This window comes from Cupressus sempervirens, chromosome 3 (assembly GCF_028749045.1).
Source record: "Cupressus sempervirens isolate cs-2001-9-10 chromosome 3, ASM2874904v1, whole genome shotgun sequence".
NCBI lineage: Eukaryota > Viridiplantae > Streptophyta > Pinopsida > Cupressales > Cupressaceae > Cupressus > Cupressus sempervirens.
The window spans coordinates 184,147,014-184,161,783 of record NC_143120.1 but is presented as its reverse complement, the minus strand read 5'-3'; the positions used below and the strand labels follow the sequence as shown (position 1 = coordinate 184,161,783).

Here is a 14,770-nt window from a genome sequence, read left to right as displayed (position 1 = left end):
TGAGGAAAATTTTCAGGAATGGGAAAAGACTGTTTTTTGGAATAAACATTGTCTACCGAAAGCAGGAGTCCTTACATGGCTAGCAGGTAGAGGTAGAATACTCATATGAGACCGCTTGATGAGGATCGGGTTTCTCATTCAAATGTTTTATGTATGTTAAGGCAGAAGACACTCTTGATCACTTATTCATTCATTGTGACTTCGCTCAAGAGGTATGGGGTTTCGTTCTAGGGAAGTTGGGTTGATTGGCTCCTCTACCTCGTACAACGAGAGAATGGCTTGAACAATGGAAAAATCCTTTTAGGGATTCCACTTTTTCTGCAATATGGCACATAGTTATGGTGACGCCTCTATGGGAAATCTAGAAGGAACAAAACAAAAGGATCTTTCGAGATTTGGTAGAGGATAGTAGATGATTCAGAATTACATTGGATAAGGCAAACTTAGAACTGGTCCCTAATGCTACTTCACAAGTTAACCTTTGTTGTTAGTTTATGAGGATCACTGCAAATGTAGTGGCACTGCCTATACAGTATGTGTTTTCCAAGGGCAGCAATCTCTCTCTTATTTATATTGTGGATGAGACATGGAGAGACATGTATTTATTATTATTTAATTAATATAACAATTGATTATTTAACTATATATAGTCTCACGGGTTTATCCAACTAAAGCTACCAAACATCAACAGTTGTAAGGTTCCTTTCAATCAGAATGATAGATTTATTCAACATTGTTGGCTTCTTGTCAAATTCAGACCTGTTAATAGGCAGATGAAGGCTCAACCTCATAGTGTCACGAGGTCTAATGTGGTTTGGCAACCTCTTGAGCCACAATGAATTAAAATCAGTTTTAACGGGGCTTCGAAGGGCAATTCGAGGAGTGTCTAGGGCTGGAATTCTAGCAAGAGATGAATGGTTGAATGCGCATGCAATTGGGGCTAAGCATCTTCCCGACGGATCAAATAATATGAGGAAGAATGTTTGAATGCTCTTAATGCAATCCTGATGGCGAAAAGTTTGCAGGTTCGCATTTGGAGGGCAATTCTTAGATTGTTGTCAACGATTGTTAAAGGAGAAATGGATGGTTGGTATTTGAAAAAGCATATTAGAAGGATTAGGGAAATGCTTGATACCTTTGAAGAGTTTAAAGCGACTTGTGTTTTGGGAGGCTAATGTGGAGGCTGATAGACCATCTGAATTTGGGGTTAGTGGTCTAACTAGGTCGCATGTGACCTTTTTGAAGATTTCCCAAGTACTGATTTGACTGATTTAAATTTTTGAAAAGAGACTTTAGGTGGGTGGCAGCTTTGACGATTTGGGAGATCTATCGCATGATTGGTTTGGGCTCAATTCTCGCTTGAGGTGGTGTCATCATCGGAGGTGAACAAATTTAATGGGCAAGAGAGATTTGTGTTGATGGGGATTTATTTCCTTTGATTCTTGGCACAGTTGAGTGTTTGGTCTTCTTTATTCATCTCATTCGATGACATTGGAGGTTGTGATCTAGATGATTCCAAGACTTTTTCTAGGGCTAGTGGGGTTGCAGTTGCTTTCACCTTGACATTTGTTTCTTTTTCGTGGAGTTGGTTTGGTGTGGTGTGCAAGTGGAGGCAAATTTCTCTAGAATCCCCAAATCAATTCCATCTTTTTGTGGAGCAATTTCTATGAAGCGCACGAGGGGGTTGTTTCGGTTTGATGAGTGGAGTTAGGACTTCATTTGTACTATCTTTGGGGAGGAGTATTTGAACATGGACTTGTGTCTCAAAACTAATTTGTATATCACTTCTTTATCCCTGGCTTGGGCTTTTACACTAGTAACAAAGGATGAGGCTCGTAAGCTGATGCAGTTGTGTGGAGTTTGTGTGGGCTGAAGGTGTGGAAGACATTGTGAGTCAGGCTGAGCCTGGTGTCGGCCTGCACATGAGGCAAGGCCCGTGGAGGGTGGTTGGAGGTGGAGCGGATGAGCTGCAACCATTGATGTTGTGGAGCTTGTCTAAACTGGTGTAGGAGCAGATTGAGGGCGTGTGTATGGGGTGGGTGAGGCTATTGTTGTATATTCAGAGGTTTGAGGAGCACAAGCTGCTACAAAGGGAGCAGCATCGAAAAATGAAATCTACCCCAATCAAGGGGGTGCCTGCTTTTGGTACGTCCAGATTTGGGGCGGCCAAGACACGTTGTGGTAGACCTGGCAAGAAGCATACGCGTCTTGGCATGCTCATTCCAAAAAATGAAGGAAGAAATGCAGGGGTGGTTTCTGTGATGATGGTCTACTGGTTAGTCCCTTTTGTCTATTGTTTTGGCCCAATTTTGGCTGTATGGGCAGTAATGGTTGTTATTTCTTCTGGTAGGGAGTTTATAGTCGTTTGTATCAGTTTCCACAGTTGTTTGGTCCCTCTCACTAGGGTGCCTCTTTGGTGTTGAGCAAATCTGCAACTTCGGTGACTTTTGTAAACTTTTGTTTGTTGTTTTTCTAATCTGCTGCTGAATTTGTCTTTTGGATGATATATGCCTAAGAGGCACTATGGGGGATGGGTAGAAAGATGATAAAATTTTACAAGAAATGCAAAGGTGAATCTGCAATTTAGTGGCTTGAAATGTAATCCTTTTTCTGAATTATTAAAATATACCTAGTATTACTGATAAAAAAATGTATTGTTGTGAAGTGCAAATGCTAAAAGATGCAACAAAGCAAGAAATAAGGATATTCCAAACAAAAAAATTCTAAACTACCAAATAGAGCAGTTTAAAAATAAGGCATCAACCATTTGCCTAAAATTAGAACATTAGAAGAGGAAATAGTCAACAATAGTTCCTAAAAATAGCAATTAGCACAGAACCGACCTCTGAGATTCTAATGTGCTTTCTCACTCTAAAACTTATAAGATTTATTTGAAGAATTTTGAAACCCTGATCATCACCAAATAATTTGATGCCTTGAACTATAGACTAGGTTTGAAAAGACGGAAAACATTGAGGAAAACATTTGAAGGATTTTGGAAAATGTATTTCTACCAAAGACTCCATAAACTCGGCAATTTTATCAATGGAGAACTCTTTTAATACTAATGAATGAAGCCCAAACAAACAACTCACAAAAAATACATCAGTTCACTACAACTTCCCAAAAGTAATCAAGAAAATAAAATCACCAAGAGAAATTAAAAGACCTAACTTTTAATTCTCCTCAAAATAAGGGATAGGCCTTAAACTATAACAACAATAGAGTATCACGCTAGATTAGGATTTGAAAACAAGCCAAAAATGAAATTCAAGAACCCTAGATTCTTAGTTGATCAGGTTAAAGTCATTTTTTTTTAAATGATGAAAATTTAATTGACATAGGGGAAAAGTATTGTTTTTGTTATTTCAAGCCAGATAAAGAGTAAAACACTTCTTCTATCCCATGCAACATTTCGTGTTGTTTTACTTTGTAAAACCAGCACAGGGTTTTGCGGGTGGCATCCCTAAACAAGGTTAAGGCCTAAACAAGGTTAAGGCCATATTAAAATTCATGGTAGATACCACTGTTCCATTATTTTATTGCTATCAACCAAGCTCTAAAATCTTCAAAACACGTGGGCATGAAAAACACAAGTGGTAATTATGTCCTAACTAAGAAAGAACTGAATAACCGCAAGTGCACCCCAATCAAGCAATGCTTGTCTACACAGGCGAAATTGGACTGAAAGCTCAAGTGATTCATACAAAACTTGACAAGGCCAATTTAATAGAAAAAGTATGAATAAATTGTTATTTCAGATAAAATCAAAATTTAATCGGCCAATTAATCCCCTTGGGATTTATATCAAAAATCCAGTCTGAATCAACTTGATAGCATGGTCAATCCGCAATTATCATACTTCTCTTATAGTTCCTGCTAAAATGGTAACAACATATAGATTATGAGATCATTCACACAAGTAGTCAAGGCATCTGAATCATAGCTACGGGACTCTGCGAGTCCGAGGCAAAGTCCAAATTTCCGAGGCAAATGGCCTCTGGACTTGGACTCGACCGAGTCCTGGCAGAGTCCACGTGGACTCGCCAAGTCCAAGGACTCGCCAAATCCCAAGCTCAGGACTCTCGCTAATGGCTGAAGTAAAAATATGAGAAAAAATATTAAAATTAAAGGTTAAGTTGCCTTTTTTTGTTTTGTATAACACCCATTTGACCTTAAAAGGTCATTCCACTATTTGCTAATGCTTGTGATAGAGAGGAAAGAGTTAGAGAACAGTATTGGTGTTTTGAGAGAGAAATTAACAAACCGGTTGGCTCTCCCATATCGATTGTTGATGGTATGTGCAACTTTGTAAGTTGCACTTAAGCATTGAGAGGAGCTTAAGGAAGCATTTGGAGGAGGCTTCTACAAAACTTACTTGCATTTCCATTGGTTGTGCAAATTTGAAGAGGTAAGCAACAAGTTGCATTTCTTTGTGTTGTTTTGCAAATTGTTTTACATTCATATTTTTTACTTTCCATTTTGTTTACATTTTTTTTAGTCTCTACTTCTAGTATCTACTATTTAGATTTATTCTAATTTATCTTGAAGACAAACTTGATAAGAAATAAGGCCCTAAAGTTTAAAAATCTAATTTGATGCTAACTTTTTTCTATTTATAATATATTCATATTGCAGCAGCACCCACATTGACATCATGCCTCAAGGCTCACCTTGAGGAAGTGGAACTAGGGCTGGATGTAACCTTGATGCAGACCTAGCTGCAATGGCAAAGGATAGGGCTTGGAAACATGCCATCCCAGGCCACAAAAAGGGCGTTGCTACAAGTTGGCATTGTAGTGTAATATATAACGGGGGAGGCATAGATAATTGAAGTATCACCTAACACATATACCTAGGCGTGATGCTAAAAATGCAAAGAAGTACCCCAGAATGTTATGCGAGACACGCAAGCTCTTCTAGAGGAAAAAATGGAGAAAAAGGAATTGAAAAAGAAGCAACAAGAAGAAATGGCACAACTAGCTCAACAGGGATCTTCTAGTTTTCGCTCTACGTTATCCCCTACTCCACCTACTATTACTACTACTTCTACGAGCGTGACCATTGGGCCTTGCATTCGTAAGAAAAGATCGGCACTTGATTCCATCTTTGTACCATGTATGGCTCCAAGTGCACAACCATCACTTGAGAGCATGGATTGGAACAAGGAGAAGCGTGATAATGCAAAACTGGCACTTCGAGACTTCTTCATCTACAAAAACATTTCATTAAATGCAGCAAGGTACTTATTTAATTTATGTCTTACTTATGTTGCTTTCAAGTTTCAAGAGACAATAGTATCCTTATTTTGATTATTTTAATTTATTTTCAAAGTTAATAGTAATAATATAATATACTAATTTGTTTTAGGTCCCCTTATTGGCAAATTGCAATCAATGTTGTTACTGTTTGTGGTCCGGGGTTCAAAACCCCTAGTGCTAACGAGCTAGGAGGCCCTATTTTGACTGAAAGGGTGGCTAATGTAGAAGGTGCAATCAAGGAGCAGCGTGAGGTGTGAAAAATAAAGGGTTGCACCATCATGACTGATGGTTGGACTAATAGGAGTAGAACACTCTTCAACTTTCTTGTCTCCTTATCAGGTAATTGTAGACATTAAAAATTTAGAACTTGTACTTAAAAATTTAGAATCTTGATTAAGTGATTAAGTTTATGAATTATGATTTTATGATTGATCATTGATCATTATAGTAATTTGTTTCTTTTTCTTCAGGTGCCACGACTTTTTTGAAATCAATTGATGCCTTAAAAAAAACAAAGAATGTTGAATATCTTTGAGGTAATGGATGAAGTGATAAAGGACGTGGGTAAGGAAAATGTGATGCAAATAGTTACAGATAATGCAGCAAATTATGTTGTTGCAGGAAACTTTCTTATGGAGAGACACCCTCACTTATTTTGGACCCCTTGTGTTGCTCACTACATTGAACTCATGTTAGAGGATCTTGGTAAACTCCCTTGGATAAAGCAATTATAAAGCAAGGAAGGAGTGCATGCAAATTCATATATCATCATACATGGGTCCTCAACCTCATGAGGAAATACAGAGAACAAAAGGAGTTGTCTCGTCCAGGGGTCACTAGATTTGCAACCAATTTTCTCACATTGCAATCCTTGTTTAATTCAAAGGGAGGTTTGAGACGCATGTTTGTAAGTGAGGAATGGATCACATCATCATATGCAAAGACCACTGTAGGGATTGATACAGCTGATCACATTTTTGATAAGGCTTCCTTTTGGACACCGATCATTGAGATTGTTAAGGTAATTTTCCTTTTTGTCCTCATTTCAACTTTTTTGTTTATGAAATTATGTTATAAATTATTGTTCATTTTTTAAAGAAAAAATTTAAAGTTGATTGTTTTTCTTTAAACTTTCATAATGAATGTAGTTCATAAAGCCGCTTGTTGTTCTCCTACGAATTGTTGATGAAGAGAAGCTCTCAATGGGCTACATTTATGAGGGCATAGATAGGGTGAAGGAGGCCATTCACTCTTTTTTTTGCAAGGAATCGAGATAGGTATGGGCCTATATAGGATGTCATTGATAGACGTTGGCACAATCTACTTCACAGGCCTATACATGCAACAACCTACTTCCTGAATCCAGCATACCAATTCTACCCACATTTCAAGGCCGATGATGAGGTGTGGAGTGGCCTCTATGATGATGTAGAGAGAATGTCACCTGATTCAAGACTTGGAAAAATTGTAGTCCGTGAGATTGAGTTGTTTAAGAAAGCTCAAGGGGACTTTTTGCGCAAGACTTGTGCAAGAAAAATAGGACAGAATTGATGCCTGGTCAAAAATTTATGATTCTACATCCTAATTTCTAATTCTATTACCATTTTAATTTGATAAAGTCAAAGTTATTGAATTGATTCAAAATTTTCTTGTTTCAGATGCATGGTGGGGGATGTTTTGCTTTAAGGTGTCAAATTTACAAAGGATTGTGATTCGCATCTTGAGTCAGTCATCTAGTGCATCATGATGCAAACGTAATTGGAGTCTATTCGAGCATATACACATGAAAAAGCACAATAGGTTGACAGTGCAAAAATTGAATGATCTTGTCTTTGTTCACTACAACCTTCACCTTCGCCACAGACAGATCCTGGGCACCGATTGTATTAAAGAATGTTGATCCACATGTAGAGTGGAACACAGAGATTGTTGATCCTGTCTTCAGTGATGAAGACATGGAGTAAGTTGATCAAGTGGATCGGAAGGTTGAGGCAATAGCGATGGCAGTCGAGGAGGCTAGAGCGCGAGGAGGCAAAGTGCAGGACCTGAGGCTAGGAGTGATGGATCCAAGTTTGATGATAAGGATTATGTGGGCAAGGGTGAGGGTGAGGATGAGGATGAGGATGAGGTTCAGTCTCAAACAAAGGGAGAGAGGATGGCTTTACAGTCTTCCATGACTTATCTTAAGCATACTCGTAGGAGGACATAGGCTACTATGAGCCTTAGTCTTCTACTATTCTACGCTCTACTTGTTATTTTGATATATGTTTTGAACTTTTGATACCATGGATTTTGTAATCCATGAATATTGTAGACATTTGAGACTGTAGTGACATTATGTTTATCACTTTATATTGTGCTATTCAGTTTTTTCCTTTAGAAATTCACTTTTATACTTGTGTGATCTATGCAAAATTTTGTGTGTATTAAGTAGCTTCTATCTATCTCAATTATTGTGTATTTGATGTTAATTGACTAAAAGATGCATGAAAAAATCTTAAAACCCTTTCAAATATTTGAATTTCATGGGTTTTTCAATTTTTCAAGTCCTTGCCGAGTCCGAGTCAAATTTTGACTTTTCGAGTCAAAGGTGAGTCCGAGTCCTGTAACACTAATCTGAATCAAATTGTGTAAAACTCAACAAATAGCAAAATCTAGATCTCAATCCATGTCCTTTAAAGTTGTAGCCCCTCTATTTAGTCAAAGATTATGTAATAATAAACAACTTCCTACCAATCCCTTCATGACAACAGCCTGTCAGATCAATATGTTGGTATCTCTAACTATTGTTGTCTATTAGTGTTAAACACTTAGTCATTTACAAGGCAGAGTCAAACGGTCATCATTGCGACCGAGCTACTCTAGATAGGTCGAGTCATGTACATAAGCAAGTATGTACCGAGCTCTATAGGAGTCGAGCAAGTGTATGGTCACCAAGTATTTTCCATACTAGCCGAGCTCAATAGTGACCGAGCAAGTTTCAAGCATACAAGTGCCGAGTGGCACAGTTTGTGCCGAGCACAATACAAACCGAGCAACAACAATGTCGAGTGTCAAAAAACAGTAAAGGCCGAGCAATGCAGAGTTTACATAAAAGTCAAGAATGGAACAGATTTTGAGGTAAAATGTTTTCAAGCCGACATGGAAGGAATATTTAATATTTGTTGAGGTCGTTACAGAGAGTTTTACGCATGAATGACGTGGATTACATATCCCTATGTTTTGTGATCAACGATTCAAATGCAGAGGCTATTATGGAAGGATATAGAAAACTCTTTACGGAACTCTTTAAGCAGATGATATCTTAACTTAGATCAGTGTAAAAGAGAGAGTGGAGAAGAGAAGTGTATGCATGCAAACAAGGAGTAATATGCAATTAGTGAAGTGAAGGATCGAGATTAGTTCAGAAGTTAGTGAAAGTGTCCTGTTATCACTTAACGGGGCAAGTGACCTATTCATAGCAGTGAAGTGAAAGGGGAAGACAAGTATTATCAAATCAGAGGAGAGGATCAGTTAGCAAGGAGAAGACTTGAAATCAGCTTACAGAGCATACTGAGAGTCAGGTACTAAATCAGTTCTAACCGACTTGAATCAAGGTAAATCTCTTTACAGAGTGGGCTTAACAGATCTTTGTAAATCTCCTAACAAAGTCCTTACTTTGTTGTAAGTGTTAAATCCTCTAACAAGGTGAGACCTAGCAGTCTTTTAAGCTTTTAACTAACAGACCCCTCACAGGGTGGATCATATTTTATGACCAAAGATTGCAACCATAATAAGTTAACTTTGTTACTGCAGTAGTGAAGATTTGTGGGTCTCATCCCCATCCCCATCCCAATTTTACCTTCACCTTGGAGGGTTTCTGGGTAACAAATATTGTGTTGCGTTTATTTGCATGCATGTGATAGATCAGATTTACATAATACAACAAGTTCATTATTACAAGTTTTACATGCATAGGTTAACCGGTGAATGTGTGAATGAATTGGTAAAAAGAAAAAGTGCAAGATTCTAATTCACCCCCCCCGCCCCCCTCAACTCTCAGTATCTTGGTTATCCTGTTTATACCTCCATCAGTCAACACAATAGATGAGTATTATAGAATGTTCAACATATAATGTTGATCACAAGTCAAAATAAAGGTTGAAGCTATAAGATCTTTCTGGAATGAATCATCATAAGGCAGGGGCAGCCGAGAAAATGACTTATTCTCTGCTGTATCAACAACCTTAGATTCTCCCATGCTTTTGCCAGATAGGTGTAACAAATCTGTAAACCTGATGTAACCATTCCCCTTGGATCAGATCTTATATATTCCAAAAATAACTTCACAGTGCACACATGTGCCATTCACAGAAGTCTCTTTTCTGATCAATTTAGCAAAACACCCTTTTTAAACCTTCATTACACTTATTCAAATACAAATTGTTATGGTGTGACAAAAGATAATGAAGTTAGGATGTGTTTCCAAATTAGTTGCACAACAGATGATGAATCTGTGCTTTAGTAGTATATGAAACATACATGCAGAGCCTTGAAACTATCAATCCAGTCACCCACAAGCTTGACTGCGTTGAGTTATAGCTCATTTAACACTGTCAAAAGGGATCTTTTTGTGCTTCCACAAAATTCAAGCATCAGGCCATCCCAAGTCCCAGCATTCATCTTGTTGTAGTTGTTTCGTGTCATATAACACGTTTTACAGTCAAAGATTCCTCCAGTCTACTCGTTTCAACTTCAAGAATATTAACTGTCTAATTCAACTAGACAGAAATGGTACATATGGAACTTGACCACTAACATGTTAACATTTCAGATATTGATATCAATCTCTTTGATATGGATGTGACATTTTAAAATTCAATCTAGATGTTGTACAATGGATTTATACCCCAACTTAAACGAACTTCACTCTTTCATTATTATGAAGTCAATATTCTGGAAAAATTAGATCTTTAACCTTTGCTTACCATCTATATCTACCTTTTCTACTAAGAATTCTATTAGAGAATTTGAAATACAACACATACAGCCTAATCATATAAACTGTGAGTTATTTATTTCTAAGCTCAATATTAAGTTTTCACTCTCAAGCTCAATAATCCTTTGTTTTAACAATTGAAATAGTTTGAAATTACCTCCTCCTGTAGCAAAGGTTTGGTCCTCTGACATGTGCCACCTTCATTCCAATCACCACCTTCAAAATGCCGCGGAGATTGAGTCCGAAAAACTTTTAGTGCATTCTTTGGCATGTTTTTCTCGACAAAGTCTATCTGTAAAATAAGTCGGCAATATATTTGAGTCCACAAAGGAATTTATGCAACAGTCTAGAGAAGGCCTTTAGAGAAACAGAAAAAAGAACAAATGAATCTTTGTGAAACATAGATAATATGGCCTTTTCTCTAGCCTGTCATATGGCACCAAAGAGGAAAGTACATTTCTATCTATAAAAGCCTGGGTAGGTTTTTGAGATAACAGCCCACAAAAAACTGGTCTCCATACCCATTTCATAACTGTACCATGTGATCTCTTTTACTGTAATTTGAACTCCAGAAATTGAAGCTCAGATATACAAGCCCCAGACAATATGGAGGTCAAAAGGAAAGCCATCTAAAACTGACCACCATATATGGTATCCTCACACTATAGTTAACAATGGCACTTGTAAAACACGATATTTCTAAAAAATCATTAGCATCAATGCCGTCATCTTGGAAAATTTTATGCAAAAAAACAAAGTACACTTCTAACTGATATGTTAAGGCATTAGCTTTTAATTGAGATTATTGAACTCCAGAACCCGACTCAATCACTCAAGAATGAAACAAAATGCTCAAAAAAAACATCCAGGGTATTCAGACTCAAAGATAAGTGTAACATTTCAACTGCTTCCTTGAAGAATTATATATTCTTCGACATATCCAAGATGACCTAAAAAATTAATCAGTATTTATTACAGCTGCTCAAGAGAAGCATTACAAACTACCAATGAGATACCTGTATAGAATGGTAGATCATGTGACAGTCTTGGTTAGACTAGTATTTTTACAAGAACTCGTCAAAATTAGTAAAGAAAACCCAGAACACTAATACAAGAAGATAATCACCAAAAACCTCCCTTAAGGAAAGACGTCTTTTCACATTGGCCTTGGTCCTATGTAATTGGCTCAGTAATTTACTAATTTGTGCCTATGTAAATTTATCTTCTCCATCTGCATAAATCCTAACAATTGGCACAATGAGATAATTACACAAAGTTCAATTCCAAAGTCCTCATAAACACACACTCTTGCTAAAACAAACAGGAACCACTTAATCAATTTGTCACCAACAACTAACCTCAATAGAGCCTCAAGAAACCAAAGTTAAACGAGCAACCTCAAAAGACTCTAATAAATTCGATGGTCCCTAAAAAGCCTCTGTCAAGCATTAACCAACTAAATGGCTCATACAAAGCATCAAAGTCTTTGATAGGTCAATTGCATATTAGAGACCTCAAATGAGCATCAACATTTAAACAAATAGCGAGTCTTGAGCTCGTATTTGCCCAAGCCTCGAAATCTGACCCATTATCAATCTCAACTAAGCCTTGGTGAATTGTATTCCTGTGAGAAATCTTGACGCAGAAATTCAAAACAATTAGAAATAAAATTTAAAGGGAAGTAGGTTATACCAAGTGTACAAATAGATATCACTTCAAAAATGCCAATGCAAGAGAGTTTTAGAATACCAAAAAAAATAGAAAATCGGGTTTAGAGAATTTTAATCTATTATTACCAGCAGCAAAATAATCTGTCGGGCATTATATGTACTATGTGCCACATCCATCATCCTTTAATTATGATTTATCATCACCAAAGGCATGCCCCAAGCAATTGGCATGCAACTATACTCAACAAGTTTATGAATATGTAAAGAAGTCTAGCTTAATAAAGGGCATACATCGACCTGAGAACAGAAAAGAGTAGAAAATACTTGCATGGTGACAGATGACACAGAGGCAATAAAGATGTGCTTGGAGGGATTTACATGCATGCATTCTAGTAAAGGAAAATTTGTCATGACCAATATATTGGTGCACATTGGACCAATGGCACGCACTTTGCAAGGCAGGTATTTAAGTAAATATAGTGGTGTACATGGTGTTGAGTACATATGGTTGGTTTTACTGTGAGTACATATGGTTTTACTTTTGACCCTCATGTGCATGATCTCTTTCAAATGTAAAGTTTAGTTGCACATGTGTTAGATAGCATGTATTACAGTTCACCTTGTACAATTTTGAGAATTCAGCCTTTCGAGTTGCTTCCCTTTGGAGTGTTTCCTCCTGAAACACCAGTTGCTGGTATTGATTTGGTTCGACGAGTACTGGGAGTTATTTTGTCGTTGGTGTTACAGGCACTAGTTAGTATCAACAGGGACATTACACAGTTATATCCTTGGGATTCAGATGGACTGCGAGTGTAATTTATTCTGAGATTGCTTCGGAACAAAATTTCAGGAAAGGCGGACTGTAATGTCCCCAATTTTGTCAGTGTCAACTTTCAAAAGATTAGCCTATTTCTTGACTCTCATTGGCTAAGCGAGTTTTTTAAAGGGCCTTACTTGGTCAAGCCAAAGGCTACTCTCCCAGCTTACTGATCAGGCATGTTAAGCATTGCTACTGTGTTGGTAGGTATCAATGATTGTCCTATTCATTATGTCGAGGTTATAGCACTGGCTTTTCATACCTTTCACGTTGATGATGTTGACATTTATAGTTCTGTTCATGCTTCATGAAATCCTTTGATATCAATGACAATACTTTCATCAAGTATTTATAGTAAGTCAATTATGTCCATGTTGCTCTTTTTGGCAATGCACCTGGACTTGGTCTAAGGGACTAGGTGGGGCCAGCATTAAGAACATAAAACGTCAAGGTTTGGCCTTGGGAGCTAGATTATTAAGGAGAATGATCAGATTCCCTAACCTTAAATGGGTCGGAATCCTTTCTCATAAGTATCTTTCTTCCCCCAGTCTGATCAACCTATTTAGGGAGGCGAGTTCACCTAGAGGCTCGAGATTTTAGAATTTCCTTCTGAAGTGTAGGAGCATCATTCAGTATAAACTCTGTTGGAACCTAGGGATGGAGGGGAAGCCTTGTTTTGGAATGACTCTTGGGGGGATTACAAGCCTCTCAATCATTACCCTTCCCTTCTAAATATCAAATCTCATTTGGAAGAGAAATGGGGATCACGAGTTAAAGACTGTTGTTTTTGAAGAGGGCGAGCTAAGTTGGCATTGGAGAGATCTCAATACTATAGATATTCTCCTGATAGAGAAAACCCTTCTTCAATCTATCCTTAGGTCCATAATTTTATCTTTCAAAGGAGGAAAGGACTACCTCATTTGGGATGGAAGTAATAATGGGGAATACAGCTCAAAAATGAGCTATCAGTACTTGGAATCCCTTCAAGCACTTTCTAAATATCCTTTGCCTCTTCGTCTATGTTGGGACAAATTATGTCTTCCCAAGGCAGGTATTTTTTCTTGGATTCTTCTTCACCAAAAGGCCCTAATGGTAGAAAAATTGAAGAAATGTGGTATTCTGGGGCCAAGATGTCCCTTATGTGAATCTGAGGAAGAGTCTACTTACCACCTTTTTCTTCACTACCCTTTCTCAAGCTCCTACTGGCAATGGTTATGTTTGCAATTAGGAGTTTGAATGGTGTTTCCAAGTTCAATAAAGAGTATGTTGTCTTCTTGGCCTTTGTTACAATAAGATAGTATCTTTCACGGCCTTTGGATCTCTTCCCCTTCCATAGAACTATGGAACGAGAGAAATAGAAGAATTTTCCAAGATAAAACAGATGTTTGTTGATCAACTTAAACATAAGATTGAAGTCTCTATCATTGAATTAACAAATAACAGATTGCTTAATTCAAAAATTAAACATGTTAAGATGTCGCATTGGGATGAAAAGATGAGAGGTAGATGGATCAATTTACAAATTCCTCATTTCTTGGGTGAAGGAGGCAACCTAAGTAAAATAAAAAAATTGGAATGTGTTTGGTAAGCTCCAAAGGTGGGCCGGTTCAAGCTAAACTTTGATGGAGCCTTGCAGTTTAATCCAAGCCATACAAGCATAGGATGCAGTATCCACAATGACCAGGGGAACGAAGTGGCTAACATCTCCAAATATGTAAGTGAAGCCACAAACAATTGGGTAGAGATCTCTGCTCTAGAGGGTCTCAGGTTATGTAAATCAATGAATATCAAAATTTTGGAAGTAGAGGGAGATTTTGCAATCATCATAAATGCCCTAAGAAAAGGAACCCTCCCCAATTAGAGATTAGATGAGAAATTGGCATTAGCCATAGAACTTGGCAAATTTTTTAATAGAATTATTTTCAATCATATCTATAGGCAGGGAATAAGCAGGCAGATGAGTAAGGCAACATAGGGATTAATGCCTTCCTTTCTACATATGGTTAATCACTATCTCATCTTCCTTTTAAAGTATAGTTTAGTA

General features: G+C 37.5%; 1 protein-coding gene across 7 annotated transcripts in view; it reads right to left on the bottom strand.

Moving 5' to 3' along the window:
• Window positions 1-14,770, bottom strand: part of TBL13 (TRICHOME BIREFRINGENCE-LIKE 13) — a 123,839-nt gene that overhangs the window by 22,433 nt on the left and 86,636 nt on the right. For all 7 annotated transcript variants that reach the window (XR_016362041.1, XM_089818906.1, XM_089818909.1 and 4 more), the window contains exon 5: window positions 10,397-10,531. Coding sequence is in view for 6 of the 7 variants with exons in the window: in XM_089818906.1 (XP_089675032.1) it covers window positions 10,397-10,531 (135 nt within the window). In the remaining variant the exon portion in view is untranslated. The remainder of the gene's footprint in view (window positions 1-10,396; window positions 10,532-14,770) is intronic.